The sequence below is a fragment of the Ammodytes marinus genome (assembly GCF_949987685.1).
Source record: "Ammodytes marinus genome assembly, chromosome: 9".
In the NCBI taxonomy this organism is placed as follows: Eukaryota; Metazoa; Chordata; class Actinopteri; order Uranoscopiformes; family Ammodytidae; genus Ammodytes; species Ammodytes marinus.
Window position 1 is genome coordinate 290,879 of NC_137213.1, and position 14,852 is coordinate 305,730.

General features: G+C 39.4%; 1 protein-coding gene across 1 annotated transcript in view; it reads right to left on the reverse strand.

The window, feature by feature from the left end:
- Positions 1 to 6,123: 6,123 nt before the first annotated feature.
- tmem70 (transmembrane protein 70) overlaps positions 6,124 to 14,852 on the reverse strand; it is a 56,376-nt gene continuing 47,647 nt past the window's right edge. The window contains exon 3 of the mRNA XM_080034751.1: positions 6,124 to 8,440. Coding sequence (XP_079890877.1) covers positions 8,001 to 8,440 — 440 coding nt within the window. The 3' untranslated portion in view covers positions 6,124 to 8,000. The remainder of the gene's footprint in view (positions 8,441 to 14,852) is intronic.

Below are 14,852 nucleotides of genomic sequence, written 5' to 3' on the forward strand. Positions count from 1 at the left end.
AGCAAAATCACTCCATAGAAATCTCCATCGGGATGTTTTTATCATTTCCTGATGATTTTACGTTTGATCGATCATTTATCTGATCAGTAGGCTAGTTCTCAGCCCTCTTGTCGCATAGGCGGCCACCTTACACATCGTGAACATGCTCTACATTCAGATTAATAAACCTAGTTGTATAGGCATATATCATTCTTTTTTTTTACTAACAGGAGTGTTTTAGGATCAAGCATGCGAGGCCCTGCTCATTGACGTGCACGCGCATTAATCTGGGTGCAATAGCCTTCATGTTTAACAAGTAGAATAATAGGCTACAGCATCATCATTCACAACTGTAAAAATATTGACCTTAAGGCTACTTGATCAAGTTAGCGCAGCTGTCACCTTATTTTAACATGTTGAAACCTGTTATAGCCTACATTATGAATTATGACAGTATCATCGTCTAGGCTGTACAGAAGGCGAGGTCAGCTCGACTCGCTTCCAATAATCTCCAAGCTCTCGCGACTTCAAAAAATGATTGCCTTTATTTTACAACTCAAAAAAGAACAAAACTGTCTTGTAAATAAAGTAAAATATACTGGGAAACGAATAAGCCATTGTAAGCAACGAGTGAACTTAATAAGCGGTCGAAATACTTTTTTTTTTAAACCACCGCCCGGCGGAGCTGCTTGACTCTCGGCTGGGTGCGAGGCAAAAATAAATAAATAAAAGGACTCGGCACATCACTAGGCTACATAATAGGCTGGCCTGATGTGAAACTTCTCTAACATATAGGCTATACTTGGCTCGCCAACATAAAACAGACGCACATAGCAGCGTGAACATATTCTCACCATGGGGTGCTGAAAAAAAAGCTCAGCCTGCACTTGTCTCGCAACTTGCTACATTGATAAATAGGCTACAAACTGCACCAATGTAATATTGTTACATGCAGCGGTGATGGTTTTAATATAGGCTAAGACTGGGGGTTTCCCCTACAAGTAGCCTAGGTCGTAAAAAGTCACCAGAGAGATGAGCTTTATTTTCACGTTTTCTTTTTTGGTGCTTGTGTGAGAGAGAAGACAAAGTTGCATAGGCTATAGCCTACAGAGTAGAGAGAGTAGAGAGAGTAGATAGGCAGATATAGGCCTATAGGCTATGTCGGAATTTATATGTCGGAATGGCGGTACGTAAAAAAAAAAAAAAAAGTACCGCCACTCCGACAATTAGACGTCAATGTCGGAGTGGCGGTATGTCGGAATGGAAGGCGGTCACCCCTTTCAATGACCTATATAATATTATGGCGTCATCATTGTGATGACAGCTAATTAGCTTCAAGTGGAAACAGCTGCTGTACCTGTACTAACTGATCTCTCTTTCAGCATTCACACCAATAATAATAAATACGCAGAATATCAAAGCTGTGAATGCTTTCAGCATTCACACCAATAATAAATACGTAGAATATCAATGCTGTGAATGCTGAAATACTGTGAATATCAAAGCTGCGAATGCTTTCAGCATTCACACCAATAAAATGTATAATTTAATAAAACGATTAGGAGGTGTGTGAGTGAGTGAGTGAGTGAGTGAGTGAGAGCGTGAGTGAGAGAGAGAGAGCGAGCGGTGTCGGACAGATTACAGGCGTGTGTAAATCCTGGTAAAGTGACCAGGCGCTATAATAGCTCTTGCAGTTAGGCCTACATTAACCCTTAGGGCCTGTTATAATATTAGGCACACTTGTACCGCTAAGGTCCGTAAAATGGACATTTCATTGAGGTAGCTATAAAAAATATTATACATTATTTTTTTTCTACTTTTTTTTTGCCAATTCTTTTCCCCCACATCTGCCCTAACTATTAATATAAAATAGTCATGAATTTTAAAAGATGTTAACCCTTTAAATGCCAGGTTTTGGTCATGATGCCATCGTATTTTAGATGAAAAAAACTGAAAAACTGAAATATTTTCAATATACTACATGCAAACTAATTTTTTTTGTGTTGAATTATTAGGCCTGTGATGTGTCAATGATGAGCAGCAAAACAGATTTTCAGGCATTATTATTTTTTGTGCAGTGTCAAATACTCACACTCGTACCGCTAAGGTCCGTAAAATGGACATTTCCTTGAGGTAGCTATAAAAAATATTATACATTAATTTTTTTCTACTTTTTTTTTGCCAATTATTTTCCCCCACATCTGCCCTAACTATTAATATAAAATATTCATGAATTTTAAAAGATGTTAACCCTTTAAATGCCAGGTTTTGGTCATGATGCCATCGTATTTTAGATGAAAAAAACTGAAAAACTGAAATATTTTCAATATACTACATGCAAACTAATTTTTTTTGTGTTGAATTATTAGGCCTGTGATGTGTCAATGATGAGCAGCAAAACTGATTTTCAGGCATTATTATTTTTTGTGCAGTGTCAAATACTCACGCTCGTACCGCTAAGGTCCGTAAAATGGACATTTCCTTGAGGTAGCTATAAAAAATATTATACATTATTTTTTTTCTACTTTTTTTTTGCCAATTCTTTTCCCCCACATCTGCCCTAACTATTAATATAAAATAGTCATGAATTTTAAAAGATGTTAACCCTTTAAATGCCAGGTTTTGGTCATGATGCCATCGTATTTTAGATGAAAAAAACTGAAAAACTGAAATATTTTCAATATACTACATGCAAACTAATTTTTTTTGTGTTGAATTATTAGGCCTGTGATGTGTCAATGATGAGCAGCAAAACTGATTTTCAGGCATTATTATTTTTTGTGCAGTGTCAAATACTCACGCTCGTACCGCTAAGGTCCGTAAAATGGACATTTCCTTGAGGTAGCTATAAAAAATATTATACATTATTTTTTTTCTACTTTTTTTTTGCCAATTATTTTCCCCCACATCTGCCCTAACTATTAATATAAAATATTCATGAATTTTAAAAGATGTTAACCCTTTAAATGCCAGGTTTTGGTCATGATGCCATCGTATTTTAGATGAAAAAAACTGAAAAACTGAAATATTTTCAATATACTACATGCAAACTAATTTTTTTTGTGTTGAATTATTAGGCCTGTGATGTGTCAATGATGAGCAGCAAAACTGATTTTCAGGCATTATTATTTTTTGTGCAGTGTCAAATACTCACACTCGTACCGCTAAGGTCCGTAAAATGGACATTTCATTGAGGTAGCTATAAAAAATGTTATACAATCTTTTTTTTTTACTTTTTTTTGCCAATTATTTTCCCCTACATCTGCCCTAACTATTAATATAAAATAGTAATGAATTTTAAAAGATGTTAACCCTTTAATTGCCAGGTTTTGGTCATGATGACATCGTATTTTGGAGGAAAAAACTGAAAATGTTTATTATTTTCAATATACTACATGCAAACTAATTTTTTTTGTATTGAATTATTAGGCCTGGGATATGTCAATGCTGAGCAGCAACACAGATATTTAGGCATTATTATTTTTTGTACAGTGTAATAAACTGACACTCATACCGCTAAGGTACGTAAAATGGACTTTTGAAAAAGGTAGCTATAAAAAATATTATACATCGATATTTTTCCAACTTTTTTAGGCTTGAATTTTAAACCAACATCAGTACTAATCATAAATTGAATTTTTGTGTTAGGAAAAGAACCTCACCTGCAGTCCATGCACATTTTCCACTCTTTTTGTTATTATCCAGAAGTGAACAGTGAACGGGCCAAGAACAGTGTAACAGGGACATCATTGGCTAAATAAAGGTGTGTGTGTGTGTGTGTGTGTGTGTGTGTGTGTGTGTGTGTGTGTGTGTGTGTGTGTGTCCATGACCTAGACATTATGAGCAAAAGGCTAGCGGTTTTCAAGTGGCACTGTTTTCATTCACTCTGTTCCATGTGTAGTTTTTCATGCAGAGGTTCAAAATCCCTCTAAAGATGACTTTGTATAAATGCACAGCACACACACCTACCTGAGGTCCATACACACAAGCATGTGCAGTGCACTGCTTCAAATAAGTTAAAACATGGGCCATCTTCAATCACATCAAAGGTGCAGCCGTCAGAGACACATAACAAGTCGTTGAGCTGTTTACACAGCTGCCATTGAAACCAGAGTTTATACAAAGCAAACTGTGGAACTAGTTATTTCTTACCTGGCAATATGGAGGGAGCCTTTACACAAGAAGTACATAAAGCTTTGGAAACAGTGATGGAGTCTGATTCTGATAGCGAGTAATAGGAATCTGACACAGACAATGGTTGCGTTCCGAATCGCATACTTTCTACTATATAGTATGTAGAAAAAAGATTTAGGATGTCCCGATTCTTATGGCCAGATTTAGGATGGTTAGAAGTACCCGGATGTCCTACTTCATGCGGCCAAGATTGTTAGTGTTGAAAAGTGCATCCTATTTGGGCGATTCTGACCCACAATCCAGTGCGCACGTGAAGTAACGTAACATCGACGAAGCCTCCATATGAAAACAAACGGGGATGCGACGGATATAAAAGCAAGAGGAAAGATCAAGGCGCAATGTTATGATGAAATAAGAGAGTAAAGTATGTCCCAATAGTATGCCTACTGCATCCTAACTAGATTATTTTTATCGTCGGATGTAGTATGTAGAATAGAAAAAAGAAAGAGTATGAGATTCGGAACGCAACCACTGTGTCTGAAACCTCCATTAACGCGTAACAGGTGGGTCCCTGTACCATTCCAGTGGCTGCAGGAGTATATCTCTGTGTATGGGTGTTGGTGGGGCCAACTGAATTCTCCACTACTGAAAGTCAGAGGAAACATCCCAGCTCTGGAGGAGGATTCAGAGTAAATGAAAACAGTGCCACTTGAAAACCACTAGCCTTTTGCTCATAATGTCATAGGTCATGGATACACACACACACACACACACACACACACACATACACACGTGCACACACACCCACATACACACACACACACACACACACTCCTCAGGGTTAAAGCTAAAGGGAGAGGAAGGGGGGATTGTGACAGTGCTATCTAGTGGAAATAGCCTGTTTTTTCTCCATATGCCAAATATGGTCATAATGACGTAACATGGTGGAGAGTAGTAAAAATGATCAATTCCAAGGTAGAAGCCCAGATTGACACCCAGATATAAAAAAATGCATCAATTATGCTTTAATGGCAGTGTGTTGAAAAAATGGTGTTTGAATGGGTGTTAATGGACGTTTTATGGACCTTAGCAGTCTGAATGTAACTCTTGTTTGTATACAGTGTATTTTAGCCTTACTGTAGGAGCTGAGCTGGAAATAACATTATCATATAGAAATACACTTCCTTACCAGTTTTCATGCCATATGCATGAACACAGCCAAAATTATCCAAAAAAAGGGTAGCCTACCCTTTTCTGTCCCCCACCTTCCACCAAACATGTAGATTAAAGGTGTTGTCTCACTTGGCTTCCTCAAAAAAAAATCCCCACCCCACGCCACGCCACGCGTCACTACTGTGCTTGCGTTCACTTCTGAGTTAGCTTCCAAGCAACAGCTCGTAGCCTAGAGCTAGTATCTCATGAATCTGCCGTTTCTCAATTCGCGTTCTTTTCTGTACTTGTGTACTTGCGTTCTCGTAAAACGTCATCAACTGTAGCCCAAGTACTGTTCCAATTCAAAGTTCGCATCAAGTCAAGTACCCGGAAGTGTTCCTGATGTGTTCTTCAACTGGCCATTCTATTGGGACTTGGGGCCGTTAGATATCCCAGAATACATTTCGCAGCGTAGTAGCAGAGCAAGGAGGCAGAGAAGACAAGGCGGAGAAACCCACAACTGTAAGCATAATTATTACTATTTTATAAATACTACTTTTTTTCACAGGGGTGTTGAGCTTTGTGTACAGCTGTGAGCTGCTTCTAAAAATAATAATAAATATATTTTTAACATCGTTGATTCAGTTATTTACTATTTATATTATTTATGTTTATTGTGTGTGTGTGTGTGTGTATATATAGCCCTGGAAAAAAATTAAGAGACCACTCCAAATGTTCAGTGTCTCTTGTTTTATTTTTAAGAGGCATATGTTTGGCTTAAAATGAACATTTTGATTTTATACTATAAAGTACTGACAACATTTCTTCCAAATTCACAATTAAAGTATTGTCATTCAAACCATTTTCAATAAGTCATTTAGAGATAAGACATTTTAAGAAAAATCCGGACTGGTCTCTTAATTTTTTCCGGCGCTATATATATTTACTATTGATAGATAGATATACCAGTATATGCCATGCTTATTTGTTTATTTTAAGTACAATCAATTGCAATTATGTATTTAATATGTATTGTCTGCTAAGAAGTGTTAAAGTCTATCAGAATTAAAAAATCCATTAAACATTTTACTTGTTTGATCAGTAAAGGGCCTATGAATTATTACATGCCTAGGTTTTTTTTTAATACATTTTAGCCTGTTATATATGTTGTGTAGCTTTAAGGGGCTTCAACTTTCCACCCTGTGGTAAAATGATAATTCACTCATTACAGTCAAGTGTATTTATCAATATTAAACGATAAATTGAAAGGTTAAAAACAAGCCATAACAATAAAACACATACGACGTGAGATAGACAACTGAGGAGGCCTCGTCTCCACCGCATCCCAGCTCAGCGACTTGTTATCTTCCTGCAGTGAGGAGCACGTAGCCTCAAGTTGCTCCAGGTGTCCGCAAACAGCTTCTGCATTCTCCTCGAGATCGGCCTGGCCTGAGACCACGGCCTGGATGTTGTCTAGCTTAGTGTCCATGCTGGCGAACGATGACTTGAACTCAGCGGCTATGGCTGCTCTATGCTGCTCAAGCAAATCCGGAATGGAAGCCGTTGAGCTAGCACTAACATCAATGCTAACGCTGTCCTGCCAAATCTCTTTTTGCTTTTTTCTTTCCTTTAGGCATTTTTCTGAATCAGTGTCAGTGTTACCGGCAATACAAGCACAAAAAAAATCGATGAAAATAGGGTTTAGTCAGTTAAGTCTGAAATAGTTAGTGGGAGCTAGAAAGCGATCGCACCTACTCCATGCTCTGTAACCCGGAAGTCCAGCAAACTGTTTTTAAAAGGTAACAAATAAATTGAAGTATAACAAGTAGGGCTGTCAAATTAAAGAGTTAACGCAGGGGGATTGATTTAATGAATTAAGGCATCAATCTTTTTAAAGCATGCGCAGAATGACCGGCCCAATATATCCTGCCCGCTCTGCAATAGTTGTTCTTCTAGTGAGCACGTGTGTGTATGTCGCGGACAGCTTTTGCTTTCGGAAGCAACGTTGTCTGCTTTGTTCAGAGGACGGGAGGACACACACATCTGCAGTTTTCAGAGGTGTGTGTGATTAATGCAACATAACGTCGGCTTTCTGGCACAAATTAACAGTCTCCCAGAACATGGGCGTGCGTGCAAACACACACACACCGCAGACTGCTCAAGAACTCAAGTTGTATGCAGGAATGCAAAACTTGAACGGAGATGATTTAATTTAATGTCATGCACAGATATGAAAACACACAGATTTATCCAATAAATTCAGTTCTATTTATTTGGCATAGCAAGGAGATAGCCAAATTAAAGTTTGTTGTGGTATGTTATAGTTTGATTTTAACAGATCATTTGGATTTGCTATGATTAAAAAAACAAATGTTAAAAGTATATATCCACCTTCTGTCATTCATCTTTCCGTACCTACAACAATATACAACAAAGACTTACAAAAATACTTTTGGGCACATTGCAAATGGCGATTAATCATGATTAATCCACAGCTACCCTGTGATTAATCTGATTTGAATTTTTAATCATTTGACAGTCCTAATCATAAATTATAACAAAGAATTCATCTCAACATTGGCCTAAAACAATCTAATTGTAAATCTGGTTGAAAAATGATTTTGGTTGCCTTGCATGGAAATAACAGCAGGTACAAACAGAGTGTCCCCAGTTTGGGGCTTTGGATATAATTCATATACTAACACATTTCCTTCAATGGGTTTGCAGTTAGACTTTTAGCTCTTATCAGGTGTGTTCATATTGTCTGTGTCAAAGCTAAAGGGCTTGTCATAGCCCATGAGATGGTTGTAGTCCTGTGGGATAGGGAACAGGTCAGGGTTTACCAACAGACCCAGCTTGTTGGCGTAGAAGGTTGTGAACATCTTGCTGACGGCTGGGATCCTGACCTGCCCCTGGGTGAACACAGTCTTTTTCTCAGTGAGGAAAACGCTGTATGTGATGGCAGTGTAGCTGTCGGTGTGTGGCTGGTGGTATAGGCGGACCACGTAGCCCTTGGTGACAAAGTGGAGCAGCACAGGGGTTAAGAAGGTGAAGAAGCCAATGATCCCACAGAAAGCAGCCTGCATGACCAGGCTCTGGACTCCAGAGGTCATGAGGATGGTGGGCATGAGGAAGAGGCTGGCTCCACTGGTGCTGTAAGAGAACAGCTTTACCCCTGAACACAAGACAAGAGAACACAGGTTACTTCTATACAACAACTTTTACATTATCTGCTATCAGCAGGCATGTATCAGGTTTTAAATGTATTCAATCCCATAAGCATGAGGTCATTGTATCACTTACAATACAGTACAGGAGAGTACAGTCTGCAGGTTGAGATATGTGTGGCTGTCATTGAAGTTATAATAATGCAGTGTTTCCCACAGGAAATTTCTTAGTTAACGATCTCCTATTATACTACTTTTCTGGTCTTAACCCATTGATGACGGCTGCTGCGCGATGCCACATTGCCTCTCCTGCCTGATGCTGCATCGTGCAGCATTGTTACTTTATCTAATTTTCATGGCATGCGCAGCATAGAATGCACCGTCATTGGTTCATATACACATGAGGTGGGTTTTGTTGATTTTTTAAGACCACGTGACCACCCAAAAGTTGTGTGGTTTGCCCAAAATCACATCAATCAAAAAAAAATAAAAATAAAACAAAATAATAATAAAAAATAAGCCGGCTGTGTCAGCGATAGTGTATTACAGAACAGTTAGTGGCGTTTGGTGCGCAGAATCAAGGTCCACTATAGGCTACAGACGAAAATCACACTAAATATTTTATATTATTTATTCTTTTTTTTCTCCCCCATCTAATTTTGACGATTTTTAGAAAAATGTGTTGGTTTGTAAGCGCTAAGGGAGCATGTTTAAATAAAACCTGTGAACCTTAACTTTTAAATGTATTTTATTTCATGTTTCTATGTGCTACACAGGCTTAGATATTAAGGTTTTGGTAGACTTGACAATTCGTACTATTTTTTCAGAAAACCCTCAGGCATTAAGGACATGTTTGTAACCTTTATTTAACCTCGAAAGATCAATTGAGGGGTGACCCTCTTTTACAATGACGTCGAGTACAGATACACAATATACAATGAGAATACATAACAAGTTTACACACACACACACACAGACAACAACAATTTAAAACATTCAGATCAATTGAATGAAATAAATAATAGCCTAATTAAAACAGTTACAAGTGTGGAGGGGTTGATTCAAAATAATACTTTTAAATTGGTTAACAGATATGAGTGTATTTATTTTAATTGTATGTTGTAGGCTGTTCCAGGAGTCAGGGGCACTATAGCTAAAAGCGGTTTTACCAAGCTCAGACCGGGCATAGGGGACATATAACATGATCATGTCAGTTGAGCGGGTTTGATAAAGCCCATCTGAAATAAGCAGCATTTCTGTCAGATAAAGTGGTAGCTTTCCAGTCAGAGCTTTATATATAAAAATATGCCAATGTGCATCACGTCTCTCCTTAAGGGAGGACCACCCAACCTTTTCATATAAAACACAATGGTGTGTATCATAAGCATCTCCTGTAATGAATCTCAAAGCAGAGTGAAATACAGAGTCAAGGAGTTTAAGGCATGAACGAGATGCATGCCGATAAACCACATCACCGTAATCAAGGACAGACATAAAAACTGCCTCAATAATCCTTTTCCTACTAAACAACGGGAAGGTAGCTTTATTCCTATAAAAATATCCAATCTTTTGTCGCAGACGACAGACAAGATTTTTTATGTGAAATGTAAAAGAGAGTTTTTCATCTAGCCAGATACCAAGGTACTTATATTCAGAGACTTTTTCGATCAAAGAACCGTTTACAGCATAGATGCATGCACTATTGTCTAAATCTCTAGCCCTAGAGAACAACATGAATTTAGTTTTAGTCTGGTTAAGGACAAGTTTAAGTGAAATAAGAGCATTCTGAAGAGCATTAAAGGACAGTTGCAGGTTCTCAATAGCTGACTTTGCAGAGTCAGCAACACAATACAAGATGGTGTCATCAGCATATAAATGGATTTGACAACCACTGACAAGAGACACAATATCATTGATGTAGATGGTGAATAGTACCGGACCTAAAATTGAACCTTGTGGAACACCTTTGGTTATGGGTAAGAAACCAGATTGGATATTACCTAGCTTCACACATTGAGATCGGTCAGAAAGGTAATTACTGAACCAGCTACACGCATTTTCACTAATACCAATGTTAGCCAATTTATCTAATAGTAAAGAATGGTCTACTGTATCAAAGGCTTTACTGAGATCAATAAAGAGGGCAGCACAGTGATTACTATTATCTAAGGCAGAGACAATATTGTTAGTAACCAGAGTGATGGCAGAGATAGTGCTATGGTTAGTTCTAAAACCAGATTGGTGAACAGATAAAATAGTGTGACTTGAGAGAAATGTTTTCAATTGGTAATTAATAAGGGATTCCAGCGTTTTTGACAGACATGACAGTCTGGATATTGGCCTATAGTTATTAGGGTCAGTTTTTTCTCCCGCTTTATACAAAGGAAGGACACAAGCTGATTTCCAGATCCTTGGAATAACGCAGGAAGATATAGAAAGGTTAAAAATGTGGGTAATACACTCTGCAATTACAGGGGCTGAGAGTTGGAGAAAGAATGGGTCTAGGTTGTCTTCTCCAGTGGATTTCTTGGGGTCAATGCTTAAGAGAGCATCAAGAACCATACTGGAGGACACAGGAATAATAGAAAACTGAGGAACATCATTGGTGGTAGGCATATGAACCTGTTCAAGGGGTAGCTGGTTGTCTGCTAGAGAAGATCTAGAGTTGTCCTCTTTGAAGATATGGCCAGCAACATTAAAATGTCTATTAAAACCAGCGCAGATCTCGGTTTGATCGGTAATAAAACTATCATCAAATTTAACCTGAATTGGAATAGAAGCTGATGTAGCAGAGCTATTTTTGTTGGTTTTAACCACCTTCCAGAATTTTGCTGGGTTAGAATAGGTGTCTGTGATCAATTTTAAATAGTAGTCAGATACATTCTTCCTCACTAAGGATGTACATTTATTTCTTAAGGCTCTGAATGCAGTCCAATGTGAGGCGTTATTAGTACGTCTAGCAAGAGACCAGGCTTTGTTTCTAGTTCGGAGAAGAGATGTAAGTTCTGGACTAACCCAAGGACTGGATCTATCCTTAACTCTATACTTCTTAAAGGGGGCATGTGTATTTAAAATAGATAGAAAGGTGGAAATGAAAAAGTCTAAAGCTAGTTCGACATCAGGAATAGCCAGGGTGTTGTGAATATCACTATTATAAAGGTCATGAAGAAAGGCTTGCTTATTAAAAATGTTTAGGTTTCTCTTAATTAAAACCCTGGCTGAGGATTTTTTTATATGTGTATCACGGACACATACAATGGGACAATGGTCACTTATACCTAATTCAAGTACTCCAGATAAAGATATTTTATCACTCTTATTAGAGAAGATTAGGTCTATAAGTGTTGATCTTGAGGGTTCTTTCATGTTTGGCCTGGTTGGATTTGTGATTAACTGTGACAAATTTAGGTTAGAAGATATTTCCTTTAAATGATCAGAGGCATTTGTCAACCAATCCAGATTAAAATCACCCATAACTAAAACTTCAGAATTAGAATAGTGGGAAAGTAGGTCAGCCAAACGATCAATAGACCCAGCGTCAGCTGATGGAGGTCTATATACTCCAACAACAATGAGAGAATTACTAAAACCACAATCAATTTTGAGAGCCAGAAATTCAAAACATTTGGGTATAGAGATTGAGAGTAAAACAGAAACAGAAAGACAGGACTTAACATAAATGGCCACACCACCACCTCTTTGAGGCCTGTCCGATCTAAAAATGTTGAAGTTAGGCAAGGCCACATCACTGTCATTTTGATGTTTTTTTAACCATGACTCAGTAATGATCAAAATATCGGGATCAGTTTGCAGGGCTAATATTTTCAAGTGATCCAATTTCTCAGATTGGAGTATACTCCTAATATTCCAATGAATCAGCTTCAATCCTTTTCTGCATCGAAGAGAAGAGTAGTTGACACAAGATGTTGATTCTATGGACATAGGGTCAAGCAGTACAGCATTATGCCTATCAGTAACTCTAATAGGAATATGGAAGCGAATAGGGGCAGAAATTAACATAGGGAAATGGGTCAGGGGATGAGCTATGGGTAATATAGCCACAGGAGAACAAGGTGGAGTAAGGGGGCCGAGTGCAGGGACAGCGCCCATACTAGAGATGACAGCAGGACCCGCACTGTCTAAGACAGTGTTGTGACAGGAAGACAACATGAGCAGAGCAGGGCAGGGTCAGGGTCATTCTGGGGAAAACATCATTTCAGGCTAAACGCAATGAAATTAATGAAATTCTTTGTTAATCTTTCGGACCCCTTCCTGTTCAAATGCAGACCATCAGCTTTAAAGAGGTCATGCTCAGTCCAAAAGTAGTCGAAATTGCTAATAAAACCAAGGCCTGTTGCAGTGGTGAAGTTTTGCATCCATGCGTGCAAACCAAAAAGACGGCTAAAGCGCTCTGAGCTCTTGAAAAGGGTAGGAATAGGGCCAGAGAGAACACATCTTTTACCAAGGCTTTCAACAGTGAGAATCAATGACTCAAGATCATGGTAGAGTTTGAGGGAGCGCCTGGCCATGACATCATTTGTGCCCATGTGCAACAAAACAGTGTGAACAGACGGATAGAGATCAATGAAGACAGGTATCAGCTCTATAAAGTCAGTAGTGATCCCACCGGAGAGACAGTAAGTGATGGCGCCAGGGAGATGTACATTTCTGATGATAGAGTCACCAAATAATAGAATTTCAGGAGTCTGATTCTTACAGCCATTGTCATAGAATGACAGTTTAGAATGCAGGGAGACATGGGAGGGACCAGAGTTATGCAGAGCAGTAGAAGAGGGATTAACGTCACCTGCGCAGATGACGTCATCATTGAGCGTCGGGGGGAGCGCACCAAGCGGGAAAGGTCGCTGAGGGGCTGGGAGAGGAGGAAAGTTTTCTGAGAAGGATGCAGATGAAGGGGATGAGCACCTTTGACGTTTGTCCTGGGACATCAGCGGGCTAACCCATTGATGACTATGCATCCTAGATTGCCATAGTCATCAATGGGTTAATGACTCCTATAGAGCAACCTGACACGAATCACAGCACAAAAAACTATGTAGATTTTCGGGAAATGCTTCCTCTCATCTGGGCGATTTCAGCATTCTCTGTCAACACTCGGCTTCGTCCTTCTCCGCCCCCTCGCCCTCCTCCTGCCAACCCCACTCCTTTGTGATTGGTTACCTTCCGGAACACTTTCAGCAGCGCGCGGGCAGATTTGAGCAGGCAGGTGGGGGCATGCCAGGAGCATGCCTGAGCACGTTGCAGCATTACCATACATGGAAAATCGCAATTGATCTACGTAGATAAATCCCGGAAATTTGAACAAGTGAATCACGACCGGCTGCCCTAGTGTTTAGCGCTCTGCACAGCCACCCCAGACGGTCAGCAGGGAATACGTCTAAATGCATGCAAGTCCTTATTTGACACAAATCATAATAACAACTTTTATAGGTCATAAAAGTTCAAAAAGCATAATAGGTGGTGGTTGGGGGGGGGGGCGGGGGTTATTGTAGACAATACTGCGATGCGATACCCTATCATAGATCAATAATGGTTATTTAAAGCCACTATGAGTAACATTTAAATATCTTTAAAACAGCCTCATGTTCCGGTTTGGCGATGTAGAGGAAGCAGGCACGAGACAGAGGAGCTCCCCATATTTCTCTCCAAAACTCTCCTACTACTCGTTAAACTCTCTAAACCTGACAGAACGCTGATATTGTTAAAACTAACAACACTCATGGAGGACAATATGAGTAACCTAAAACAAACGAAGATTTCAATAACATCACAAAAAACAACCAGAGCTGGCACACTAGCAGCGAAAACCGCAGCTGTTCATCATGATGATGATGATGATGACGGGAGTGATACCAGCGCCTGTGAAAACTTTTCCATGAGCATGCTAATGTCGGAGCTTTCCAAACATCAGGAGAGTATTAAACGAGACATGACGAAGCTTATCAAACCCCTCCAATCTTCAGTGGATGCGTTACACGAAACAGTCGGCGCTTTCCAGAGCCGCCTTACAACAACAGAGGTTCTGGCCGGGGAGAACTTTGAACGGCTGGCGGCCGCTGATGTGATGATTAAATCATTACAGAACCAAAATACCTCCCTACTAGAACGACTCGAAGACGTAGAAAATCAATCACGGCGGTCTAATCTACGTATATTAAATATACCAGAAAGAAGCGAAGACGGAAAAGACCCCACTACCTTCGTTTCTGAATTACTGAAGAACATTATGGGCCCTGGAGTCTTCTCGTCTCCACCTCAGCTGGACAGAGCGCACCGCACTCTCGGTCCTAAACCTGCAGCGGGTAAGGCCAGGCCGTTCGTTGTGTGTTTTCATCAGTACCGTGACAAAGAGCTGGCACTAAGATGGTCTAGACAACATGAGATGAAATACGAGGGCCA